This window comes from Triticum dicoccoides, chromosome 4B, assembly GCF_002162155.2.
Source record: "Triticum dicoccoides isolate Atlit2015 ecotype Zavitan chromosome 4B, WEW_v2.0, whole genome shotgun sequence".
Classification (NCBI taxonomy): Eukaryota; Viridiplantae; Streptophyta; class Magnoliopsida; order Poales; family Poaceae; genus Triticum; species Triticum dicoccoides.
Genome location: NC_041387.1, coordinates 571,312,363 through 571,339,363, shown reverse-complemented (window position 1 = coordinate 571,339,363; position 27,001 = coordinate 571,312,363). Strand labels below are relative to the sequence as shown.

At 48.6% G+C, this 27,001-nt stretch overlaps 1 protein-coding gene across 2 annotated transcripts in view; it reads left to right on the top strand.

Moving 5' to 3' along the window:
* The window catches only part of LOC119291495 (MADS-box transcription factor 1-like), a 32,998-nt gene extending 6,285 nt beyond the window's left edge, over positions 1 to 26,713 (top strand). The window contains exons 2-8 of one of the 2 annotated variants that reach the window (XM_037570259.1): positions 1,871 to 1,946; positions 18,064 to 18,125; positions 18,216 to 18,315; positions 18,838 to 18,879; positions 18,969 to 19,010; positions 25,934 to 26,079; positions 26,214 to 26,713. In XM_037570259.1, coding sequence (XP_037426156.1) covers positions 1,871 to 1,946; positions 18,064 to 18,125; positions 18,216 to 18,315; positions 18,838 to 18,879; positions 18,969 to 19,010; positions 25,934 to 26,079; positions 26,214 to 26,307 — 562 coding nt within the window. In that variant the 3' untranslated portion in view covers positions 26,308 to 26,713. The remainder of the gene's footprint in view (positions 1 to 1,870; positions 1,947 to 18,063; positions 18,126 to 18,215; positions 18,316 to 18,837; positions 18,880 to 18,968; positions 19,011 to 25,933; positions 26,080 to 26,213) is intronic. The other variant, XM_037570258.1, reaches the window with a different exon arrangement.
* The last annotated feature ends 288 nt before the right edge of the window (positions 26,714 to 27,001 follow it).

The following is a 27,001-nucleotide window of genomic DNA, read 5'->3' as shown; positions in this document are numbered from 1 at the left end:
CAAACCTTTACCGAATCCAATGGGATCCACCGGAGACCAAAGCCGACTGGATCTAGGAATATTTGTCGAAGACACACCTCCACATGCCCTCCATTGGAGCAAAGTGAAGGGAACGTGCTATGCAACAACGAAATTATTCTACACGATTACACCCAGGAACACTATGATGGTGTGGGTAATGATTAGACACATCGACAAGCTGAGTAGCAGAAGTAGTGTAGTTTGTCGCTGAAGCGCGATGATTCCCGCAGGTAAGTTATACCTCCTAGCCACGAGAATTTCTCTAATGATGCACCGATTAAGAGTCAAAGTAGGTGACCCCTCCGAGGTATCCGCGCGTTCCGAAGTAGTATCTAGTAGCACTCAGACGTCCAAGAAGAAGAGATATGAGAAAACTAGAGATCCTAGCGGCTTTCCCATCTAATTAGGATTCTAATCTAATTAGACCAACTAGATTTGGGGTTGTACTCCAAGTAGATAGGGGGAGCGAATTGGGGTTGTACCCCAAGTAGGATTCCCCAAATGGCCCACTGGGGGCTTCCTTCTTGGGTCAGCCTAAGAGGGACTTCTTACACATATTAAATCCTTGATTTTCTAGAAGTTTCCCGAACCCATTCTGGAACCTTTTGGAACTTTTCATATATAGGTCTGGACTTTTTGAAACCATATTATACCTTTCCAGAATTCCTGAAACCCTTTTGAGACCATCTGAAAAACTCTCACCTTTCAAGACACTTTTCTTGGATGGCTATTTAGGCTGGCTGAAAACAATATTCTGGCATGAGTAAATGCATCACAAATACTTCAAGCTATCTTTGATGAGCCTTCATCATTATACTAGGCATGTTGCCTTGGGTCGCCATAGGTCCTCAAAGTCCTTCCCTCAAGAACAAAACCAAGATCGCCTTTTCATCGAGGACTCCCTTCTTGACTCTAACCGGTGCTCTATACATAACCCCATATTACAGCTCCTAGCCAATTGTCGCATTTGCCAACAGTTGGCCCTTGATGTGGAGGACACAACATAACATATCCAACCATAGGTGATGGTCGTGTTTGGAGGGATCCTTTGGGATCAAGCCCGCAATCTCGACCAGCCATGGGACCTATGGGTCCGACTTTGGATTCAATGGAGACATGTGATATGACATGGGAAGAACCCGTTAGACTAGCCGTATGCTCCAGTTATGGCTGAACGGCCCCTTGGCCACACAATAGTATCATCTTCAAAGTTGTACGACCATGCTATGGGCTTGACCAGCCAGGGGCTCACCTCCTCATTGTGACCCCAACCATCAATAGTTGCAATGTCAAGAAAGTTCTCATAGATGGTGGGTACTCCCTCAACATCATTTTCATAAAGACTTTTGAATGGCCATATATATCGATAGCTTATTTCAATCATACGTAATTCCCAATTTATAGCATGGCCCACAAGGCACTTATTGCCACCATCATGTGCCATCTTTCTATTGAAGCGGACATCTTTCTATTAGCATAATACATGTACCAGGATCACATCTCAATAGCAGGAGGTGACACGGCTTTAGTGGCAGAGCTATAGTGCAAGGTTTTTGCCCTCACGGCCCAAGTTCTACCTCACACAGTGTATATTGCTACAAAATTGCGCGGGTCACAACCCATCTTTGCTTCAACGAAGATCTGCCATTACCAGCTTATCTCTGAGGGCGTCTAGCATGCATTATATGATACTAGGATCGCATCTCAGTCAGTAAGTGTTGCGCACATACTAATATTCATTTTTTTTACATTTCCAATGCTTTTGGATATTATAAATGTCATCACTTCTCTACTTTTTTCGCAGGTCAAGCAATATAAAATTGATTCATTTGCTTTCATATGTCAACAGCATGTACAAAATACTTGAGAGATACCGCACGTGCAACCATAACTCACCAGAAGCAACCCCTTCAGTAGAAAATGAAGTAAGCATCTCAGAATCTTAATACCTTTCTGAATATAAAGAGGTTAGGGCATCTCTAGTAGACCCCCTAAACTAAGACTAGCAAAAGTACTCCCTATCCCACTTTGCCAACTATTTAAGGAAATCACTATTCTGCAACTAGCAGATCCCCTATCCTATTTTTTTTGTTTTCCCAAATTTTCGAACTTACCAAACATTAAAATAAATAAAACCTTGAATAATGAAGTGCACACAATTCAAATGCATAAAAGATTTAATGTTCTCAAACATATACCATCCAATTCAAACAAAACATATGTCAGGACCCCGACTCAATGCCACATCGATCTAGCATGTAACACATCATATCACCTTGCGGCCTCACGCACGGTATTTCCACGGGTGCCACCTTACCTGGCCCGGGACCGTTTGCGTCTTTTGGCTCACGTATATGATAGTGTCGCTAGCATCCATATGACAAAGAACCCGGGCTGACATGGCTAGTCGTGAACCCAAAGTGGCACTAACTTACAGGGACAGGCATCCATGACCCAGCATCGAACGTGTCGGTCATCAGCGAGTGAATCCAGGCTGTAGCACTGGGCTAGCAGGACTCCGGTGAACCGGGCTGTAGCGGGCTAACAGGACTCCGGTATTCATCGCGTGACATTTCCCCGAAGGGACAGACACAGGAACGAAGAAGGACACATGCCGGCCAGCCTAAGTGTTCCGGAGCAGTAGCAAGCTACCATGGCTCAGTGGAAGCACTAGGAGACATTTCCCGGTAAGAGAGGCTACTAAGGATAAACAACTAGATAGTCAGATCCCACACATACCAAGCATTTCAATAACATACACGCAATATGCTCGATATGTGCAAATACAACATGGCATCACAACATGACTCTACAACTCAAGTATTTATTCATTAGGCTCCGAGGAGCGAGATATTACAAACAGGGGTCTCATGACCCAACATTCAGAGCATACAAATCAAAGCACAAGCGGAAGCTATCATGTCTGAGTACAGACATCTATAAATGAAAAAGGCTGAGAAGCCTGACTATCTACCAGATCCTGCCAAGGGCACAAGATCGTAGCTGAGGTAACAAGCTAAACGTCGAAGTCCACGCGGAACTACTAGCGAGACCGAAGTCTCTCTGCAAAACATAAAATAGGCAAACGTGAGTACAAATGTACCCAGCAAGACTTACATCAGAACTAACTACATATGCATCATTATCAACAAAGGGGATGGTGGGGTTTAACTGCAGCAAGCCAGCTTTGACTCGGTGGCTATCCTAAACTACAACTGCAAGCAACTCTTTGAGGAGGCGCACACGAGTCCACATATTCACCAACCAATACACCACTATGGGACCGCTCTCGTCTCCCTACGAGAACGCCATCCATAGCACTCACGCTTATCTTGCGTATTTTAAAGTATCCACTTTCACTTGTCTATGAACTGATATAAGCAACCCAGAAGTCCTTTACCGCGGACACGGCTATTCGAATAGATGATGTTAACCCTGCAGGGGTGTACTTCTTCATACATGTTTCCACCACTTAGCGTCTGCACACGACATGTGCTCGACAGACTTCAAGCGAAAGTCGACGTGGGTGTAGACCACGACCTACCTAAACACTCAAGTCTCTAGTCCAGGTTTATCGCCTATTCGGGTTCCATCCATGAGGAGATCCGGCCGGAGTTTCGCTCACAGCCCCAAACGATGTGAACAGGGTTCCCGAGATACCAAACGGGCATCCGGTACACCGTGCCACGTACCTACCGCATCACAGCCCACCCCTACGGTCAGCGCTGTCCACGGCCTCCAGTAAGCTACAAACACCAGAAACTACTTGCAACTCCTGGACAGAGGACTAGGGTGAATAAGAAGTCGAGCGGGGTCATATTTCAGGGCCCAATGTATGGTAATAGCTGAATCATGGATCACAAACACAGAACTCAGTTCCTGAGGATGGCTGCAATGAGACAACCCACCATGTACTCCTACATGGCCTCTCACCGCTACCTTTACCAAATCATGTTCACACACTTAGCTCACACACAGTAGGACATGTTCACACGCCTCTGATTCATCCCCGATGAATCAGACCTGACTCAACTCTAGGCAGTAGCAGGCATGACAAACAAGCATGAATGAGTAGGCACAACAGGGCTCAAACAACTCCTACTCATGCTAGTGGGTTTCATCTATTTACTGTGGCAATGACAGGTCATGCAACGGATAAAGGGGTTCAGCTACCGCAGCAAGTAACAAATATGTCGTTGTTGTCCTAATGCAGTAAAAGAGAGCAGGAGCGAGAGAGTGGGATTTTATCGGAATGAACAAGGGGGTTTTGCTTGCCTGGCACTTCTGAAGATAACATTGAGTCTTCATCAGTGTCAACGATCACATCATCGGTATCACGTCTATCGAGAGGGGACAAATACCGGCAACACAGAAGGGAACACAATCAATGCAATGCACAATATGATGCATGATCATGACATGGCAAAATGAATATGTTTTGGGCTAATGCACCTAGCTATGATTTAAATGAAGTTGGTTTGAATACATGATTCAAATTCCAACTCCATATATGATTATTTAAATGCCCTTTATTTGTTTTGTCCAAAACAGAGGACAAACATTGTTCAAACATGCATGAAAATGGTACAGATGGATTCCTTGAATTTTTGTGATAATTTTTCCTATATAAATTATTTAATTTGGAGTTACGGTTGAATTTCTATGAATTTTAGAAGTTTATACAATTTTCTGGAATTTATAAATCATTTCCTAATTTATTTTAATTCCAGAAAGGAATTATTGCGTCAGCATGACCTCATGCTGACCTCAGCAGGTCAACGGGCGCCGTCCAGGTCAAACTGACCTGCGGGCCCTGCGTGTCAGTGTCTGGACTAACTAACCTAATTAGAATTAACCCTAACTAACTTGGTTAGCCGGGCGGGGCCCGCATGTCAGTGGGAGAGAGGGGAGAGTCAAACCGGGCAGTGGGGTCAACCCACGCCGGTCAAGGGTCAACGGTCGCCGGCGTTTAGCCGACGGCGAGCCCGACGCGGCGGCGAGAGTGGTTTTGGCCGTTTCGGCAACCAAACGAGCCGCGGAGGGTGGCTATGGGTAGCTGGGAACATGCCGCAACTTCTGGTGGAGTCGGTTGGGGTCGGGGCGGCCGGAATCGGCGCCGGCGACGAGCTCGGCGGCGGCCGAAGCTCGTGTGCAAGTGGGGATGGGGCTGTGGTGCGCAAACGAGCGCGGCGAGGTGCCTCGGAGGCTCTACGCGATGCGGGGAGCGCGTTGGGCGCATGCCCGGGACCAAATGGTCACCGGAGCATCACCGGCGACGAGTGCGGGCGGCGGCGCGTGCGGTTGGATGTGGTGCGGCAGCTACAGCGTGCGAGAGAGGGAGTGGAGAGGGGGAGTAGGAGCAGGAGCTCACGGCGATGACGACGGAACGCTCGGCGAGGTCGGGGACGGTCCGGAGCCGACGAATTTGACGGTGATGGCCGGCGGGTCCGAGGTAGAAGACGAGCCCGGTGAGGTCGTTCGGGGGCTTCTGGAGGGGCGTGGCTCGGTGAGATGGGTCGAGGACGGAGTGGCGGAGCTTGTGGGCTAGTCGGGGAAGCGAGGGAGGCCCGGTGGCCGTGGTGGCAGTGGACGGCGGCGACGAGCACGCTCGGGCGCGAGAGGGGGAGAGCAGAGAAGGGAGAAGGGGTCGGGAGAGAGTGAGAGAGAGGAGCGAGGGGGCTGCGTGGCTTCACCCGAAGAGGCCAGGGCGAAGCGGCAAGCAGGAGGTGGCCGGGGCGGCGTCGGCGCTCGCCACGCCTCGCCTCTGTCCTTCTGGCGAGGGAGGAAGACGACAGGGGGGAAAGCGGCGGTGGGCTGGGCCGTGCTGGGCCGGCTCTGCTGCAGGTGAGCGCCAGGTAAGTGGCTGGGCTGCTGGTGGGCTACCAGGTAAGGCCAGGTAAGTTGCTCTGTTTTATATTTCTGTTCTGTTTTCTATTTAATTGCCACTGAATTCAAATTCAAACAAATTTGAAAACAGTGCCAAAACTCCCCTGGATAATTTTATGTCACTTAAGGTCTACTCCTCATAAACATAAAATATCTCAGGGCATTTGAAAATATATTCATTATATATTATGAATATAACTCCAAATTCAAATAAAATATTGATTTAAAATCAGAGCCCAAATAATTCCTTAGAAATGTCCCAAAATTTTGGTTTGATTTATAACTCTTGCCAAAATTGTCAGAGCTATTTCTAGGGCATTTTGGATTTACTGATTGCAATTTTAGGGTTTCTTGCCCCTTTATTAAATGATTTCCGAGGCTTTCAATTTCCTCATTTCAACTTTCGGAATATAGACATGATGCACACATGAAGCTAGCCTAGAGCATTACCAGAAGCTAGGGATGTGACAACTCACCCCCACTAAACAAGAATCTCGACCCGAGATTCAAGTGTAGGGTAAGACGAAGGGGAAACGCAAACTAGTATAATCTTCACGATCTAGGGTGCACTTCATAAAAGCGTTGATTCGATCACCATCTTTGTCTTGTCGTCTTGCTCTGAGAACTCCAGCCAACACGAGCACGAGAGGAGAAGGAGACTCTAGAAGGATCGATCTTCTCGAAGATCGAACAACTTAGGATCAACTCGCAGAATGAGGCATAGTAACACCACTTGAGCTAAGACATAAAACACACATCTAGAGGGATGGAGTGGAACAAATGACGAGGGTTCACTAGGTAGACAACAATTCCACGCTTAAAAGGGTGGTGAATGGTTGTCAACGTAGCGAGGAGTTGAGTTGCCATGATACCATAACGATGCACCTTAGGGAAGGTGACTCGTAGAAATATCCCCTTAAGTGGCAAAAAGAATTACCTTTGTTCAAAGATCATTGAAACTCTTTATACCAGCTTAAGGCAATTCATAATCGATCATTTAGAGGGGTTCGATAGAATGGCATACCCGAACTTGGATGATGTGGATTACCTTGTTGAAGACAACGTAATGGATGAATTTGCTTATCACCGGAAATGGAAGAGACCCATGGTAGAATGGCACATTGGCGGTGCAAGCTGGGAACAAAATGCAAATGCTGGGAATGATTCTGGTAACTGGGGGAAGAACCCAACAATAGAGAGTGAATTCACTGTTTGAAAGGTTCATAGCATTGTCGAGGAAGCTGAGAGGAATCCGAGTTAGTGCCGATGACAACACGTAGCGCTTGTGCATGCTCTCAAGAACTTGAGCATTTCCACAATCATCAAGGTTTTATCAACAACCGCGTCAAGGGTGCTGACAACACAACATACTACCATGATGAATAGCGATGGACGATGCAGATGCAAAGGAGGATAACACTTTCTCAGATTTCACCTTAGCGAGGCCAAGCAAATAAAATCTGGATGATGGACCGAGAGACATTTAGCACTCCGCTTCTAATGTTCTCCTTGATGTGCTAGCGTAATCCACCCATAGATATGGTTTGATATCTAGAACATCAAGTAGAAAGGTCGGACTTCGGGAGCACAAAAATCCATAAGGAACAACTACTAGAATAAGTTCTACGAGATCCTTATGGGGAGGTGGCCAACTTCCTCAATCAAGATATTATAATAACATGTCTTCCGGCTGGGTGTGTTGGCCACGACATCCACTTCACCGGTTTCCGAGGGACCGATATTATAGTTTTTGGGAAATGTTCCAAACCATCATATCTGCCTGAGATTCGGATCTGGTTGGTGTCAGGATATTCCAGACTCATCGAGTCTAGGAAGAAAAATAAAAGTTTGCAACACAAATCGACGAGATGACGTTGTGAGATTCTCGGGAAATGAACTACGATAGTAAGCTCCAAAACATGAGCTAGTGCTGCTACAACAAGTGAACACGTTGTCCCAGACAAGCATGACCACAAAGTAGTCTTATAATAAACTACCGAGTTCAGGAGGGGAACCATCATCGAGGATATCGAAGTCCTTGCATAAGGTATACTCTTAAGAAGGAACTTCTTCTCCTTGAACAAATCAATCAGTGGCTTGGTGTGCTAGGGACACATATAGAATGGAGGTTGCAAGTCTCCAGACCACAGAATACTTCGCACGTATGCATGACTGACTTGGGATGATTCCAGAGGAAGCAAAACTAACTTTCTCAAATTCACGGCGGCAACTTTCACCAAATGCACGTGTATAGGAGGAAGTCACTCCTTTCATCAAACAAATATTTCATGAGCTAGCATGAAGAAAATGCTTTCAAAAGTTTCCAACACTAACTTGTTGTCCAACAAGATCATGGAGGAGATAAGGATGTTGTCAATGGGCTCAACAACAATTCATCCGGGTTCCCTTTTAAAAGGAATTCCATAGTTAAGTGAACACGGTGATAGCATTGGTTAGACCAAAGAATATAATGGTGTATGCTCGAGGAAAAACCACGAGTAAGACAACATTACGAATATCGTTGGTTCTGATTTGATTTGACGATAGCCCATACTCAATCAAGGGTTTGGGTAAGATAATAAGTCCAGCAACTGATCACAGGGACCAATCGATGAAGATATCATCTTTCTTCAACACACACTACACAAGAATATCCCTTTGGAACGAACTAAGTCAGGCAAGCTTTTATCTTCCAACTCTCCAAGTTGTTGTCTAGCTTAACCAACTAGCTCAGGGATATCTAACACCGATTCTTGGAGAGAAGGTGGTTCACAAGAACCCAACTTGATCACGAGCTCAACATAGCGGTCAGGTGACAACCTGGTAATACTTCCGAGAAGATCTTCGGAAAATCACGAGCCACCGGTATGTTACTAAGCTCGAGAACAATCTTGCTTTTCAGGGCAAGACGATATGATCAAATGAATGGGGAATTAGCAAAATCCTAACTCAACGTCCGAAAGAGTGCACCGGAAATAGGGGCTAGGTAGCACAATCAACCTTAGAGTGACGATTCAATAACCAACACGCTAAGGATGACATTATTGTCCTTTAACTACCAAGCAACAAGGTTGCTATGAGTATTGATTTCACACACCACGATTCACTTGTCGGCATTCCGGTTACAATAACACAGGAACCGAGGAATGAACAATGATGGCAAGAAGTATCACTGTACCAAGAGTTCATAGGATGGTGTGCAATTCCTATAACAATCCGGATATAAAGATGGTAATACTCCAAGGTAGAGCAGAACAAAAGCTGGATTAGCAATTTGTTCTGTGGAGCACAACTTCTTTGACCCAATCCTGGATATGGAAGAGGTACTGGAGTTTGTTTCTCCTAGTCATTCCGCGATAGAATGGCTTGACGGACCACAAGAGTAATAGGCATCGATAAACAAACACACGCATACTCTTGACTAGCAATTGATAGATGAAGGTCAGTAGACAACTAGAGAGGGACAACTCAAAGGAACATATGTTTTTTTTTGAGTTGTGGATGCATGGACTAGCATGTCGAACGAGTTCAACATATTTCTTCCGGATAACCCATGCAGAAAGGTAGAACTGGCAGAGTCACAATATAGCATGGAGAACTCATCGAGGGCACTCCTGTTGTGATCTTTTGATCCAACAAACTTCTGCCATAATGGTTCATGTTATTTGGAAGAACGATATACCACGGACCTCGAGGACTATCGCAAAGGTTACTAATATCCTAAAGGAACTAGCAAACACTATCAACATGAAGTAAGTAGAGTGAATCTCGGGTTCAAAACCCAGAAGTGAAATGCCTACTAACTAAGTAGCATCACGGAATGCTTTCGAGAATAAAGGCCAGAATCATCACACTGGGACACAAATCATGGCTAGCTTACTAGGTGACTCCCTAAAACATCTAGGGTCATAATAATAGCTCCAACATATATGTCAAGGCAATAAATTACCTCAACGCACCGGTTAGTGTGCTTATTCTGACCATAAGGGACATCGGGAACGGAAAGAGAGGATTTGCAAATGCATCAGACTAATTAGAAACCTGGGATGACTCGGACAGCATAACGGCTGTAAATGCTCAGAAAAGATTTAAGACATGCTACAGAAATGGTGGCATAGCCACTCAGAAGCACAATATCAAGGTCTCGAGATCAATAATTAACATACAGAGGTAGAAATTGAACTGAGGCTTAATCCAACAATCTTATAATTCTACAGATTAGTAACACGTGATCCTGATGGAAAGAAGAGATAGCCTAGTTCTTAATCCCCGTAGAAGAGAAGATGATGACTCAGATCAGAAAGCCATGAGGTATAAGGAGTAAAAAGAGCCTTACGTTCCATCCCACAATCAATTCCCTTATATAACTAAAAAAATTCTAGACTCAACTTCGACCAGTTTGGCTTGGTAATCCTACAGGCAGTCAAGCTCTGATACCAACGCTATCAGGACCCCGACTCAATGCCACATCGATCTAGCATGTAACACATCATATCACCTTGCGGCCTCACGCACGGTATTTCCACGGGTGCCACCTTACCTGGCCCGTGACCGTTTGCGCCTTTTGGCTCACGTATATGATAGTGTCGCTAGCATCCATATGACAAAGAACCCGGGCTGACATGGCTAGTCGTGAACCCAAAGCGGCACTAACTTACAGGGACAGGCATCCATGACCCAGCATCGAACGTGTCGGTCATCAGCGAGTGAATCCAGGCTATAGCACTGGGCTAGCAGGACTCCGGTGAACCGGGCTGTAGCGGGCTAACAGGACTCCGGTATTCATCGCGTGACATTTCCCCGAAGGGACAGACACAGGAACGAAGAAGGACACATGCCGGCCAGCCTAAGTGTTCCGGAGCAGTAGCAAGCTACCATGGCTCAGTGGAAGCACTAGGAGACATTTCTCGGTAAGAGAGGCTACTAAGGATAAACAACTAGATAGTCAGATCCCACACATACCAAGCATTTCAATAACATACACACAATATGCTCGATATGTGCAAATACAACATGGCATCACAACATGACTCTACAACTCAAGTATTTATTCATTAGGCTCCGAGGAGCGAGATATTACAAACAGGGGTCTCATGACCCAACATCCAGAGCATACAAATCAAAGCACAAGCGGAAGCTATCATGTCTGAGTACAGACATCTATAAATGAAAAAGGCTGAGAAGCCTGACTATCTACCAGATCCTGCCGAGGGCACAAGATCGTAGCTGAGGTAACAAGCTAAACGTCGAAGTCCACGCGGAACTACTAGCGAGACCGAAGTCTCTCTGCAAAACATAAAATAGGCAAACGTGAGTACAAATGTACCCAGCAAGACTTACATCAGAACTAACTACATATGCATCATTATCAACAAAGGGGATGGTGGGGTTTAACTGCAGCAAGCCAGCTTTGACTCGGTGGCTATCCTAAACTACAACTGCAAGCAACTCTTTGAGGAGGCGCACACGATCCACATATTCACCAACCAATACACCACTATGGAACCGCTCTCGTCTCCCTACGAGAACGCCATCCATAGCACTCACGCTTATCTTGCGTATTTTAAAGTATCCACTTTCACTTGTCTATGAACTGATATAAGCAACCCAGAAGTCCTTTACCGCGGACACGGCTATTCGAATAGATGATGTTAACCCTGCAGGGGTGTACTTCTTCATACATGTTTCCACCACTTAGCGTCTGCAAACGACATGTGCTCGACAGACTTCAAGCGAAAGCCGACGTGGGTGTAGACCACGACCTACCTAAACACTCAAGTCTCTAGTCCAGGTTTATCGCCTATTCGGGTTCCATCCATGAGGAGATCCGGCCGGAGTTTCGCTCACAGCCCCAAACGATGTGAACAGGGTTCCCGAGATACCAAACGGGCATCCGGTACACCGTGCCACGTACCTACCGCATCACAGCCCACCCCTACGGTCAGCGCTGTCCACGGCCTCCAGTAAGCTACAAACACCAGAAACTACTTGCAACTCCTGGACAGAGGACTAGGGTGAATAAGAAGTCGAGCGGGGTCATATTTCAGGGTCCAATGTATGGTAGTAGCTGAATCATGGATCACAAACACAGAACTCAGTTCCTGAGGACGGCTGCAATGAGACAACCCACCATGTACTCCTACATGGCCTCTCACTGCTACCTTTACCAAATCGTGTTCACACACTTAGCTCACACACAGTAGGACATGTTCACACACCGCAGCAAGTAACAAATATGTCGTTGTTGTCCTAATGCAGTAAAAGAGAGCAAGAGCGAGAGAGTGGGATTTTATCGGAATGAACAAGGGGGTTTTGCTTGCCTGGCACTTCTGAAGATAACATTGAGTCTTCATCAGTGTCAACGATCACATCATCGGTATCACGTCTATCGAGAGGGGACAAATACCGGCAACACAGAAGGGAACACAATCAATGCAATGCACAATATGATGCATGATCATGACATGGCAAAATGAATGTGTTTTGGGCTAATGCACCTAGCTATGATTTAAATGAAGTTTGTTTGAATACATGATTCAAATTCCAACTCCATATATGATTATTTAAATGCCCTTTATTTGTTTTGTCCAAAACAGAGGACAAACATTGTTCAAACATGCATGAAAATGGTACAGATGGATTCCTTGAATTTTTCTGATAATTTTTCATATATAAATTATTTAATTTGGAGTTACGGTTGAATTTCTATGAATTTTAGAAGTTTATACAATTTTCTGGAATTTATAAATCATTTCCTAATTTATTTTAATTCCAGAAAGGAATTATTGCGTCAGCATGACCTCATGCTGACCTCAGCAGGTCAACGGGCGCTGTCCAGGTCAAACTGACCTGTGGGCCCTGCGTGTCAGTGTCTGGACTAAGTAACCTAATTAGAATTAACCCTAACTAACTTGGTTAGCTGGGCGGGGCCCGCATGTCAGTGGGAGAGAGGGGAGAGTCAAACCGGGCAGTGGGGTCAACCCACGCCGGTCAAGGGTCAACGGTCGCCGGCGTTTAGCCGACGGCGAGCCCGACGCGGCGGCGAGAGTGGTTTTGGCCATTTCGGCAACCAAACGAGCCGCGGAGGGTGGCTATGGGTAGCTGGGAACATGCCGCAACTTCTGGTGGAGTCGGTTGGGGTCGGGGCGGCCGGAATCGGCGCCGGCGACGAGCTCGGCGGCGGCCGAAGCTCGGGTGCAAGTGGGGATGGGGCTGCGATGCGCAAACGAGCGCGGCGAGGTGCCTCGGAGGCTCTACGTGATGCGGGGAGCGTGTTGGGCGCATGCCCGGGACCAAATGGTCACCGGAGCATCACCGGCGACGAGTGTGGGCGGCGGCGTGTGCGGTTGGATGTGGTGCGGCAGCTACAGCGTGCGAGAGAGGGAGCGGAGAGGGGGGGTAGGAGCAGGAGCTCACGGCGATGACGACGGAACGCTCGGCGAGGTCGGGGACGGTCCGGAGCCGACGAATTTGACGGTGATGGCCGGCGGGTCCGAGGTAGAAGAGGAGCCCGGTGAGGTCGTTCGGGGGCTTCTGGAGGGGCGTGGCTCGGTGAGATGGGTCGAGGACGGAGTGGCGGAGCTTCTGGGCTAGTCGGGGAAGCGAGGGAGGCCCGGTGGCCGTGGTGGCAGTGGACGGCGGCGACGAGCGCGCTCGGGCGCGAGAGGGGGAGAGCAGAGAAGGGAGAAGGGGTCGGGAGAGAGTGAGAGAGAGGAGCGAGGGGGCTGCGTGGCTTCACCCGAAGAGGCTAGGGCGAAGCGGCAAGCAGGAGGTGGCCGGGGCGGCGTCGGCGCTCGCCACGCCTCGCCTCTGTCCTTCTGGCGAGGGAGGAAGACGACAGGGGGGAAAGCCGCGGTGGGCTGGGCTGTGCTGGGCCGGCTCTGCTGCAGGTGAGCGCCAGGTAAGTGGCTGGGCTGCTGGTGGGCTACCAGGTAAGGCCAGGTAAGTTGCTCTGTTTTATATTTCTGTTCTGTTTTCTATTTAATTGCCACTGAATTCAAATTCAAACAAATTTGAAAACAGTGCCAAAACTCCCGTGGATAATTTTATGTCACTTAAGGTCTACTCCTCATAAACATAAAATATCTCAGGGCATTTGAAAATATATTCATTATATATTATGAATATAACTCCAAATTCAAATAAAATATTGATTTAAAATCAGAGCCCAAATAATTCCTTAGAAATGTCCCAAAATTTTGGTTTGATTTATAACTCTTGCCAAAATTGTCAGAGCTATTTCTAGGGCATTTTGGATTTACTGATTGCAATTTTAGGGTTTCTTGCCCCTTTATTAAAATGATTTCCGAGGCTTTCAATTTCCTCATTTCAACTTTTGGAATATAGACATGATGCACACATGAAGCTAGCCTAGAGCATTACCAGAAGCTAGGGATGTGACAACATACGGTCCAACTAAACTAAGTATTAAAATAAACATGATTAAAGCACAAGAATCAAGTGCTATGAAGGCACCAATGATGTTCAATAAGATCTTCGTGAAGTCGGTTGTGAGATCGATGGTTGATCTGTTGGTGTGCATGGATGAAGGCTTGGATCCTATTTGGATTATGCTCCAGCTGCACCAGGTGGGCGTTGAATAGTTGCCAAAAGTCCTTTGGGTCTTCTCTCTCATCCTCGATGATCATGTTGTGCAAGATAATACATGATGCCATGATCTTCCATAGGGTCTCGAGCTTCCAATGCTCAGCGGGGTCATAGACAATCGCAAACCATCGTTGAAGCACACTAAATGCTCTCTCAACATCCTTTCTAGCAGATTCTTGACAAGTTGCAAAGTGAGATCTCTTGTTACCATTTGGTTTGTGGATAGTATTCACAATTGTGGCCCATGGAGGATGGATGTCATCGGCAAGGTAGTAACCCATGTTGTACACATTGTGATGATCGACAACATAGTCGCAAGTTGGACTGCCACCATCAATAATCCTTTCAAAAAGAGAAGATTGTGAGAGCCAAGCATACCAATGTATGGATGCCAAATCCAAAGATCATGTGATGCATCTGCCTCAAGAATGATGGTTGGATCGAGGCAATGCCTTCGATACTGACCTTGACATGCAACATGACAAGTCTTCCGAGTCCAATGCATGCAGTCAATGGATCCAAGCATACCTGGGCAACCTATCTCTTCATTTTCTACCATGAGCCTTTGAGTATATTCTTCATTGGGAACCCTCAAGTCCTTTGGTCCATAGATCTCGACAACAGTTGTGCAGAATCGTCTCACACACTCAGGGACAGATCTTCACCAAGCGAACATAGACATGGATGGCATCAGACGGGCATCCATAAGCAAGAACTTGCATGATTGATATTATCTTCAACAATGGACTTGCAGTTTCTACTTTGTTGCATTCCTTCTCAATACAAACCAAGGATCATGTCTCTCCACAGCCTTTTCAATGGTGTTGAAGAGAGTCGATGCATTCTAAATAGGCGCCGAGAATAGTATAGGGGTTAGACTGCATTCGACGCAAAGTAATCCTTGACAAGACCATCATGACCCATGCCTTGGTCTCAAAGAAACAGTCGTCGGCCTAACTGAGAACCATGGACTGTTTGAGTTTGAAAGTACCAGTTAGGTCATGATAGCGGAGGAGACCATCTAAGCACGGAGAAATGTAACGGTCTATCTGAGACGTTTTTATGCAATATGTAAACAAATGCATAGGGGAATTTTGACAAATACCATATGTGTAGTAGAGGTCCTAGCGACAGCGCTGACGACGGACCTTTGACTTGCGCATCAAGGAAGCAGAGGAGACTGCCGATGCTACGTAGCTGGGCACGCACGTGGTTTTTCAGCAAGGAGGTAACAAATGACGCCATGGATGAAGGTTGCGTCGGCAACCAGATCGGATGGCTTCTTTTTTAGATCTGGCAGCGCCTGTCGGCGCTGGCTTGTGGTCGACCTTCCTACCACATCGTCGTGGTCGGCCGGTCCGATTCCAGAAGAAATCCGAATTTGACGGTGCCCTTAGGCTAATTCTAACCGATCCCCTAAAAGTTAATGGAGTAAAAGGCTTAGTGGACTATATATACTCCACTAAGTTTTGGCCGTACCTAGCCGATCCCCTAAACTTAACGGAGTAAAAAAATTCATTTGCATTTCAATTTCAGCCATGGAAACACATTTCTCTGCTTATTTATTTCATTCAACGACATTGGATTACAGAATAATTCACCAATTCTTTGCTAGATGAGTAAGGCCAAAGAAAACAAGAACCACAATTAGATATTTTCGAAGATATCCAACTTCCATAACTGCTCCTACTAGTTGGATTAATATCTTCTTGATGCCTTCATTGTTGATCTACGGATTCTCGATCTTGCATACTTCATTCTTCTTCTTTGATTCTAAAAATGTAGACGTTGCTTCCCCTCTAATTTCTTCTTTAATCTAGCATCTAGTCTCATGTTTAGCCTCAATTCTAGCAACGAGTTCACGAACATCTACTAATTTTCGTGCTATCAATATATCGATGTACTCTTCTCCCCAATACCAAAATGAGCATCCATCATCCTACACACATAGATGAGTATCAATTAGCTACCGAAATTGAACCAAATCCGATGAAAACCGAATCAAAACAAGTACATACCCCATCGTTTGTGCATTTGAAGAACACCCATCCGGGATGTTGCGACATGGTAAAAACTCAGCGTACCACTTGTCGTGTGCAGCCTCGCACTGTATGATCGGCAGCTGCAAGCCGGTGAGCCGCTGCACGAGCGCCGAGCCCGGACGACGGTCGATCGTGTATTTGCCGACGAACCGACGACTGGAGCATTAGAGTGGCTAGAGGAAGAGCTGGTACCTACATGCGGCGCAGAGGCTTTGTCAGGGCTGTGTGGGCTGCTTCATGGCCAACCTTTGACAAGGCGTAGCCGCCAGTGGCCGGAAACGCCAAATCCGGGGGCGGCGGCAGCAGCCGCAGATCCCCTTGATTTTTGGTCGGCGGCGGGATGAGGAGGTGGTGGAGGACAGCGGCGGAGGCCTGCAAGGCTCCCCTGGCGGCCTGCCGGTGCCGGCGAGGAGGGGGGGTAGGAGGGTCGGCGGGGGCGAAGATGCGGCTCGGGAGAGACAGCAGAGGAGAGTCGCGCTGTTTTACTTAGGGGAGCAAAGAGGAAGTAAAAATAGGAAAAATTTTAGGAGGAGTAAAATAATACTCTCTCCGTCCGGAAATACTTGTCGTCAAAATGGATGAAAATGGATGTATCTATAACTAAAATACATCTAGATACATCCATTTTAATGACAAGTATTTTCGGATGGAGGGAATACTACATTATGTCGGATTGGGGATTGGCTAGGTATCGATTAGTGGAGTAAAAAGCTACTTCACTAACCGATTATAGAGTATCGGTTAGAAATGCCTGAGGTGCAGCGACGAAAATGACGATTTTGGCGGCCTGCACTCACAGGAAGCTGCGGGAAAAGCCAGCAGGGCTGTAGGATGGCACCGGTGTCAACGGCAGTGACTGTGGCGGCGGCGGCGAGGGTCGGGTCGGCGCAGCAAGGTGGGTACACGGCCGAGCAAATATAGTCAGTAGTCGTCTCGCTAGTGCCCACTATATTCGGTCAGAACAGCTGTGTGTGTAAATAACCATTACATTCAGGTGATTTTTTTTAGCCGCATACCTACGGTTAATTTTCATTACTATAAACAGTACTCCCTCCATCCGAAAATACTTGTCATCAAAATGGATAAAAGGGGATGTATCTAGATGTATTTTAGTTCTAGATACATCAATTTTTATCAATTTTAATGACAAGTATTATCGGACGCAGGAACTATGTTACAAAAGGGTAAGGAAAAAAACAGAGAAAAACTAAGCAAAAAGCCCTACGGGTAAACATAGTCACAGCTTAACCAACTCCAGTTTTTGGAAACATATTCAGGTGATTGTCGAAGGTTAGGTCCAGGCTAAACATTGCACTCTCTTGTAGTCTGTCGTTGTTTTCAATCTTTCCCAGCTTCCATTTGGTGGGGCAACATTTTGTTTGAACTGTCTTGTTTGTTTGGCCAACATGGTCTGTTGTCATGTACATTTAGCTTCTCATTTCCACGGCAAGTATTGTGTCACTTGAACTGACATCTACCATGCATCCTTTTTTGTTTTTGAAACTAGATAAATTACCAAGAATATCTGAAGTTGAAGACCAGACTTGAATATCTTCAAAGTTCACAAAGGTAGTTTTTGGAGATTGGGGTGAAAAGTTACTTGCTGTATATACATTGCAATGTTGCTCTACCTTATCAGTCCTCGTTCTCGTTTTGTAGAAATATTCTCGGTGAGGATCTGGGCCCACTTAGCATGAGGGAGCTTGAGCAAATTGAGAACCAAATAGACATATCTCTCAAGCATATCAGGACAAGAAAGGTAGAGAATTTGAATATTTAATGTATGTTACATAAGCTCAGGTTCAGCAACTTCAGATATTTTTCTACTCCCTTCGTCCCATAATATAACAGCGTTGGCCGCTGCACCATGGGTCCGCTCTGGCTCAGGGTCCCTCTATAACAAACCATCATCTTTTTATTGATTTTTTGTTATACGGTTTTCAGATTTTCCTTTGAAATGCTACCTCATTTATGCTAGATTCTGATTTTTTTTCTATGCTCAAAGTTCTCCGGTGGTTGTTTCTCATTTAGAACATTTTCGAAAATGCTCTTATATGATGGGATGGAGGGAGATACTTCATCAGTTGAAGATGATGCATGTATTAGTTTCGAATTGTCTTAGTGAAAAAAATGTTAGCTTCAGAGCATCTAAATGATGTTGTATCCATTATTGTTAATATGCAGCTGAACTTTTAAGGCATTTTTATAGCGTTAGCTGAAACATCGCAGTTATGTCAGGTGGTTTTGCCTTGCTTTATGACAAAGCATACATTTTTTGCAGAATAAAGTATTACTTCATGAGTTATATGACCTGAAAAGTAAGGTAATGATGAATCATGAACTTCAGATAATCCTCACCCTATATTTCATGCTCCTTCTGTTAATATATAATGGCAAAATGATGTTCTACAGGAGCAAGAATTGCTGGATCAAAACAAAGACCTGAGGAAGAAGGTACTATCACTGAGCTTAGAACTTACGCTTTCTGTCATTTATCAAATTTTGAACCTTCACCTTGTTGCCAACACAAATTGCATACCTTTGCTGGACGAAGTTTGTAAACTACACGGAATACAAACATTCATTCTGATAAAAAGAATGAGTCCAGTGTGGGCAATCAAATTTCTCATGAAGAAACAACTTAATAAAGTTCACAAATGGAAAAATTGCATCTGTACAAGAAATGAGCGCGTCCACGCTCCTCCGCCCCGCGCCTGCGCTTGCGCTCCCGGCGGCGGCCGCGCCCTGCCCCGACCTCGCGTCGGCCGCCTGGTTCATGCCCCTCCCGCCTCCCCCTGCTCGCGGTCCTGGTGGCGCCTCTGGCCTTTCTGCGCTGCAGGGAGGGCCTCTGCTCTCTGCTTCGCCGGATCCAGATCCACCTCTGGCGGGGCACGGCAGATCTGTCGCCCTGGCCTCCGAGGAGTTCATGCCCATCTCGCGGGCTGTCGCGACGCGCTTGGGTCAGGCCCTGGCTGGGTCGGGACATGGCGCTACATCTCCGCGCATTCAAGGGCGGACGGGCGCTGCATCTCCGCGCATTCATGGGCAGGCAGGCGCTGGCATTAACTATGGCGATGCTGAGCAGCTGGCTTCCTCATCCCTTCCTGCTCCTGGCGCGTCTTCAATGCCGGACGCGGGGCGCGAGACGGAGGTGACCGGCGACTGGCACCTCGTCGTGTCTCGTAAAAGCCTGCGCCGCCCGGCTTTGGCCGCTGCAACATTCAAGCCGGCGCCCATCCCTCGCTGGCTTCTGGGGCGCTGCTGTCGGTGCCTCTTCCGTGGGCACCGAGCTGCGGTTTGCCGTGACCCGATCCGCTGCTCCCGCTGCCTACAAAATGGGCACAAGTCGCGCGGCTGCCACAATAAGTGGAAGCCTCTGAGTGAACTCGACAACCTCGCCGTCCCTCCACCGCCTCTTCCTCGTCCTGCTGCGGCTCCTGCTGCCCTCCAAGCACCCCCGCGCCTAGGCCGTGGCTGGGAGACCTCTCTTCAGCGCCCTATGCCTCGTTCCGGTGCTGCTCCTGCCGTGATGCTGCGTATGGGCGACGCTGCGCTGAGGCCGGAGGAGGACTTCGTCATGGTCCCGGCAACGCCCAAGATGCAAGCGGAGGCGGCCATCCTCTCCTCCAACTGTGCAGTGGCCTGGCTGGAGGGTGCCAGGCAGGACTTCCCCTACCATCAGGTGGCCGCCGAGCTCGCAACGGCCCTGGGTGCAAGGCCGGCCGACGTTGAGGTCGTCAAGCACTACCCTGAGCAGTTCTTCGTGCGCTTCTTGCATCAGCACCACTGCGTTGACGCAGTGTCTCGTGGTGATCTCCGCGGCTCTGTTCATCGCATCTATGTGCGTGAATGGCGACTTGAGGCCCATGCTGACAACCAAGACCAGCTCCACCACGTCCGCCTCTGTCTAGAAGGTGTTCCACTGCACGGCTGGAACCACTACATCGCCACCTTTCTCATCAGCCGCGGCTGCTCCCTCGACTACATCGAGCCGCGATCGCTCCGCAAGGAGGACACGAGGGACATGGCGCTCTGGGCATGGACCTCCAACCCCAATGCCATTCCCAAGGTCAAATGGCTGACCCTGCCGGCTCGTGGTCATCGTCGTCGCGGGCGCCGTGGCCTCCGTCACCGCGTCATCATCCACCTCGACCTACATGAGGACCACTCCAAGGCTGCAGACGACGACGACAACCCGCCGCCGCCGGAAGTCAACGAGTTTACCTGGTACAGGAAGATGGTCGATGGCACCTACACTCCAAGAGAGCGTCGGCCTGCTCAGGGGCGCACGGAACGCCGCGATGATAGGCGGGATGATGAGGATGACCGTGACGGCAGGCGTGGCCGTGGTGGTGAGCGTGCACGGGAGAGCTGGGGAGCCAGGGTGCGGAGCTCTCTCTCCCGAAGCGCCCGGGATCGGCACCCGGCGGGAGGCCAGGACCGCACACGAGACCGCTCCGGCGGCCGTCGACGCGCTGACAACAGCCAGGCTGTTGTGGCCGCCCCCGTGTGTGCCCTGGCTTGGTGCTTAGGGGCTCTGGCTCTGGCAGTGCCGAGCCTGTTCGTGCCCTGGAGCTGGCGGTCGTCAACGACCCTGCCGGCATTGACGCTCGGGGGCGCAGTCCGATGCGCCAGACCTCTCCATGCTCCTCCAGGCGCCGCTCTCAAGAGGAGCGGACCCCCCCGGTGTCCCCTCCGCTGTCTCCGACAACCGTCCTGCCACCATGCCTGATATCCAAGCGCGTTGTGCCCTCGACTTCCCCCCTGGCGAGCCACGCGCCTAGCCAAGCCTTGCTGGAGCTTTGTGCGCCCGCGTCTCTCGTGCTGCCCCTGCGGTCGCCCTCCAGGCCGCCCGGTTTCCAGACATCGCCTACACCGCCCCTGTGCTGCGACGGCCCTCTGCAGCGCACGCCCTCCCCCGTGCGAAGCCATGCCTTAGCTTGCCCTGAAGATGTTCTGGCGCCTATTTTTGAGGAGCGCCAGATGGGCATCCTTGCTCCGCCCGAGTCCCCCCCTCCCAGGCCTCCTACGGCTCGCTGGAAGACCATTGCCGGCGTCAAGATCTCCAACAAGGGGGGGCTCTCCCTACAGAAAATCAAGCGCACCCATATGGTGCTCCCAGCAGCCAAGGCGGCGGAAAAGCTAGTTTGCCGGTCCTTTGGGATAGTCAGAGATGGAGAAGACGTAACAGAGGCTACACTTGCTGATTTCACTGCCAAGTTCAAAGAGCAACTTGCTCCTGAGCTGATTATGGCCATGAGGGATTTTTTTCACCTTGACGACAAGGCTGTCAACGATGTCGAGGATGCTCTGATTGATAACGGTGGTGAGGGAGCTTTGGAGATGTCCCAGGATGCTAGTGTGGCTCAGCCGAGCCTGGAAGCACAGTAGGCGGCGACTTGCTCGTCCGGTTCGTCGTTCAGGGCTGTTTTAGTTGATTATGTTAGCTCTCCCCTGCACTGTAATGTGTGTCAGCCTGTTGGCTGCCTTAGTTCCATCTATGTGTAAGTCTAATGCCGCATGGCTCGGCCATGTGTTAGGTTACGTCCATGTGTTAAGCTACGTCCAGTACTCATGTGCCCCAATGGGGTTTGTAGCCCAGTTCAGTACTATTGTTAGTCTGATGTCTGTTCGTTGTTGTCCTCCCTCCTGGACTGGTCAAGGTGTATGTTCGTGTGCTCCATGACTCCACAACCTATAAACACCCTGAGTTGGAACGTACGTGGTCTAAACTTCCCAACCCAGAGGGCAACCGTCAGTGCTACGATTGCAAACTCCTCGTGCCAAATCGTGTGTTTACAAGAGACGAAGCTAGATAGCGTGGACAAATATGTGGCTGCCTTCCTTGGTGGCAACCGGCTGAAAAGTTTTGCGCAGCGACCGGCGACGGGAACTAGGGGTGGGATCTTATTACTATGGGATGACAACGTTGTCGAGGTCTCCGACATTTCTTCGTCGGCCTTTTGCCTCTCCGGCAAGGTTCGCATTCGGGCGTCAGATGTATGCTTCATGATAACATCTGTCTACGGTCCCACTGACCACGCCAGTAAAGATTCTTTCTTTACCGAGATTGTCGCCCACAAGCCTTTGCCGGGTGTTGCTTGGTTGGCCCTTGGGGATTTTAATCAAATATACCGAGCACGAGACAAGAACAAGAGAAATGTAAACCGGAGCAGGATAAACCGTTTCCGTGCAACCCTTCAATCTTGTGAGCTCAAAGAAATTCATCTCCAAAATAGACGCTTTACTTGGAGCAATGAGCGAGAAAACCCCACCCTTTGCAAGCTTGACTCTTTCTTTTGCAACGCCGAGTGGGACACAACTTTCAACACACATGTGTTGCATGCCCTTTCATCTTCCCTCTCCGACCATTGCCCTCTCCTGCTTGCCGATGACAAGGGACCTAGACGTCCACGGTCCTTTAAATTTGAAAAAATTTGGGTATCTTTGCCTGGATTCTACGACATCGTCCTAAAGGCGTGGAATGAGCGTGTGAACCACACAGAGCCTTTCCAAATTCTTCATCACAGGCTTAAGAAAACCGCGACCCGGCTCACTGAATGGAGCAAGAAGTTTTTCTCCGAGGCCAAGATCCAACTCCATGCGGACCTCTCGGTGATCCTTCAGTTGGACTTGGCGCAAGAGGAACGAGCCCTCTCACCTAAGGAGAGGGATCTGTGTGCTAGACTTAAGCGAAGAGTGGTTAGTTTGGCGGTCCTTGAGCGGGCTAGGAAGAGCCAATGTGCTAGACTAGCAAATCGGAGGGAGGGTGATGCCAACACCAAATTCTTCCACCGTCGCATCAATGCCCGTAGGAGAAAAAACCATATTCACCGGCTAAAGCATGCTCATGGTTGGGTGACCGACCACAAGGAAAAAGAGAAGATCATCCATGATCACTTCTCCGAGGTCATGGGCCGGGGAAGTACGAGCAATAAGGATTTCAATTGGGAGGAACTGGGCATTGAGGCCCATGCCTTGCAAGACCTCGACGCCGACATCACCGAGGAGGAGGTTTGGGAGGCTATAAAAGAAATGCCTAGTAACAAGGCGCCGGGACCTGATGGTTTCACGGGGATCTTCTTCAAGAAGTGTTGGGGAATCAGCAAGCATACGATCATGGGGGTCATTCAACGCTTCGATTGCTTACACACCTCCAACCTGCAATGGCTAAACTCTGCCAATGTTGTTCTGCTGCCTAAGAAGGACAGCGCGGAAGGCATCTCTGATTATAGGCCCATTAGCCTCATACATGCCATCGCTAAAATCATTGCCAAGGTTCTATCGCTACGCCTTGCGCCCCACATGGATGACCTCGTGTCCAACGCCCAGAGTGCTTTCATTAAAAGGAGAAGTATCCACGACAACTTCATGTATGTTCGGAACTTTGCCCGGCGTCTACACAAATGCAAGAACCCCGCACTCCTTTTCAAGCTTGATATAAAAAAGGCTTTCGACTCAGTCAAGTGGGGATACATTCTTGAGCTGCTCCAACGGTTGGGCTTCCCTCCAAAATTTCGAGCTTGGGTTGATGCGCTTCTATCCTCTTCTTCATCTCGGATAATGCTAAACGGGCTACCCGGCCCTCCTATTAAGCATGGCCGCGGATTCAGGCAGGGGGACCCCATCTCTCCACTCCTCTTCGTCTTGGCAATTCACCCCTTGCATAAGATCCTAGACTTGGCGACGCGAAAAGGGCTCCTACATAAGATCCGTGGTCGGGGTGCCATGGTGCGCACCTCCCTCTATGCGGATGATGCGGCGGTCTTTGTGGCCCCCATCAAGCGGGACATCGACAATCTTGCCTCTATCCTCAGAGGCTTTGGGGACGTCACAGGCCTTTGTTCCAACTTCCAAAAAAGCTCAGTTGTGCCTATTCACTGCAATCACCTTGACCTTGAGCAAATTCTTCAGAGCATGCCGGCGGCACGTGCCTCTTTTCTGGTCAAATACCTAGGACTACCACTATCTGTTTGGCAACTGAAGAAGGTGGATTTCCAATACCTTGAGGACAAAGCGGCCGGCAAATTGGTCACTTGGGAGGGTCAAAACATCACTACGATCGGTCGTACGACACTTGTTAGGTCGGTCATTACCTCCCAAGCAGTATTCTCCATCACGCCCCTCATCGTGCCTCAGAGCTCTCTCCATAGCCTTAACAAAATTGAGAGAGCTTTCCTTTGGTCCGGCTCGGACAAGACAACGGGAGCCAAATGCAAGGTTAACTGGAAGGTGGTTTGTAGACCAAAAGAATATGGTGGCCTAGGGGTGCTTGACACCGACAAGTTTGCACGTGCTTTGCGGCTCCGATGGCTATGGTATGAATGGACGGAGCCCCGAAGATTATGGGTTGGCCTTGGAAACCCGTGCACGGAGGAGGACCTCGAGTTTTTCTATGCCTCTACGACTATCACTGTAGGGGATGGCGCCAAAACGCCTTTTTGGGGCTCCCCGTGGCTTCTTGGTCGCAAACCCAAGGATATCGCGCCACTCTTGTTTGCGGCCTCGAGAAGGAAGAATTGGAAGGTCCGTGAGGCCCTCGTGGGGAACGCTTGGATCTTCAAGATCAATCTGAACACGGACACGGATGTCTCCATCGCCCACATTAGGGAGTTCTTCACTCTTTGGATGCTCCTTAATGACGTCCACCTTCATGAGCAAACCAAAGACCTCATCATTTGGAAGCATGCGAACGATGGGATCTACACGGCGGCCACCGCATACAAGGCTCAATTCCTAGGCATGACTCTTTTCCCCTTGGATCGCATGGTTTGGAAGGCATGGGCACCTCCAAAGGTTAAGTTTTTTGCTTGGTTGGCGTTGCAAGATAGTATTTGGACCGCCGATCGCTTGGAGCGTCGAGGTTGGCCAAATTGTGGCCTTTGCAAGCTCTGCAATAGGGAGCAAGAATCAGGAGCCCACCTTTTCTTCAAGTGCCTTCGGCTATGGAAGTCTCTTATTGAGAAACTAGGTCTTGCGCACATGGATACTTCCGATTGGCTCATGGACGACTCCATCTACCAGTGGTGGGACAAGAGAACCGACAACCACAAACCTAACCGGCAAGCTATGGCCTCCCTCACCATGCTCGTCTCTTGGACCATCTGGAATGAAAGAAATGCATCGTGTGTTCCGCCACAAAAGTGCACCACCGACCGTCCTACTCACCGCCATCGTCGACGAGGCCAAGCTTTGGATGGCCGCGGGCGCAAAGAAATTAGGGAATTTTTTTCTGGGCGAGTAATTGTCATGCCGAAAGCATGGGTGTGTTGTAATTCTCTAAACTCTATTATCTCCTTATTTAATAGATGAGGCAAATCTTATGCCTCCGTTTCAAAAAAAAAAATTTCTCATGACTGTTTTCTTGGGAGTGCCAGTTGGAAGACATCAGCTGTGCCGAGAATGCGCTCCATATGTCATGGCAAGATGGAGGGCACGGTAGCTCCAGTGGGTGGCATGCCATCGAGACTACTTATCCCGGACTGCTGGAACGCCTGGAACATGATTCCTCCAGGCAAATTGGGTGTGTCTTTCTACATGGCCATCGGTTTAACCCACCGAATCAAGCATAAACTATTTTTCTTCCGATTTGTAATTGTTCAGAACCTGAGTGTTCGATCGGTCCAAAATTGAAGTGATTTCTTTTGCTATGTGAAGGTACCATCAGACCAGCATGGACCAGCTGAACAACGAAGCCATGGCTCCACAGTGCCTTGATGGACACCTTGGATCGACTGCAGGTTGGATATGATCAGTTCAGACGATGAGACAGGCATGATTCAACACGTATCGTACGCCCAATCTGGAGTCCAGGAGACCAGGAACTCTGGATATTATTGTCGTAGTGCTCCCTTCCCTGAAAAATAAAAAAAGGCGATTCATTCGAGTCGAGTACGTATCTCTTGTAATGGTCTATTGATCCACAGACATGGGACGTCACCTGGTCTGGCGTTGCCTCCCGTGTATGGACTTGAGTGTCACTTGTTATATTTGTGTGCTGGACTTGTGATGATTAATAGGTAGCTTGTGTATGGATCAAAATACTTGTGTTAAGCAGAGTGGCACACGTTTCTATTTGTTTAGCGTTTCTTCGACTGACCGACAGTGTGTATCAGTGTGAGTGATTTGCAAATTATTGGGTGCAGATTTATCTGTTACGGGGAAAAGGTCCTCTAGTTTGTATAAGTTCAGGTATTTTCCTTTTTACAGTGTCGTTGGTTTCATGATTAGTGGGACGATATTTGCGTGGGGGTCCAACCAATGCGTGTATACGTTTTCTTCTCGTATCTGGCGGCTGCGACCCTAGCCGCCGCCAGAGGCCGATCTTCCAAGGCCATTCTCCGGCGGCTCCCCTCCGCCGGCGACCTCGGTCATCGATGATGAGGGGGGTCGCCGGATCCGCGCATGTGGATCGTTTTTACTCATCCGTAGTCTAGGTTTTTAGG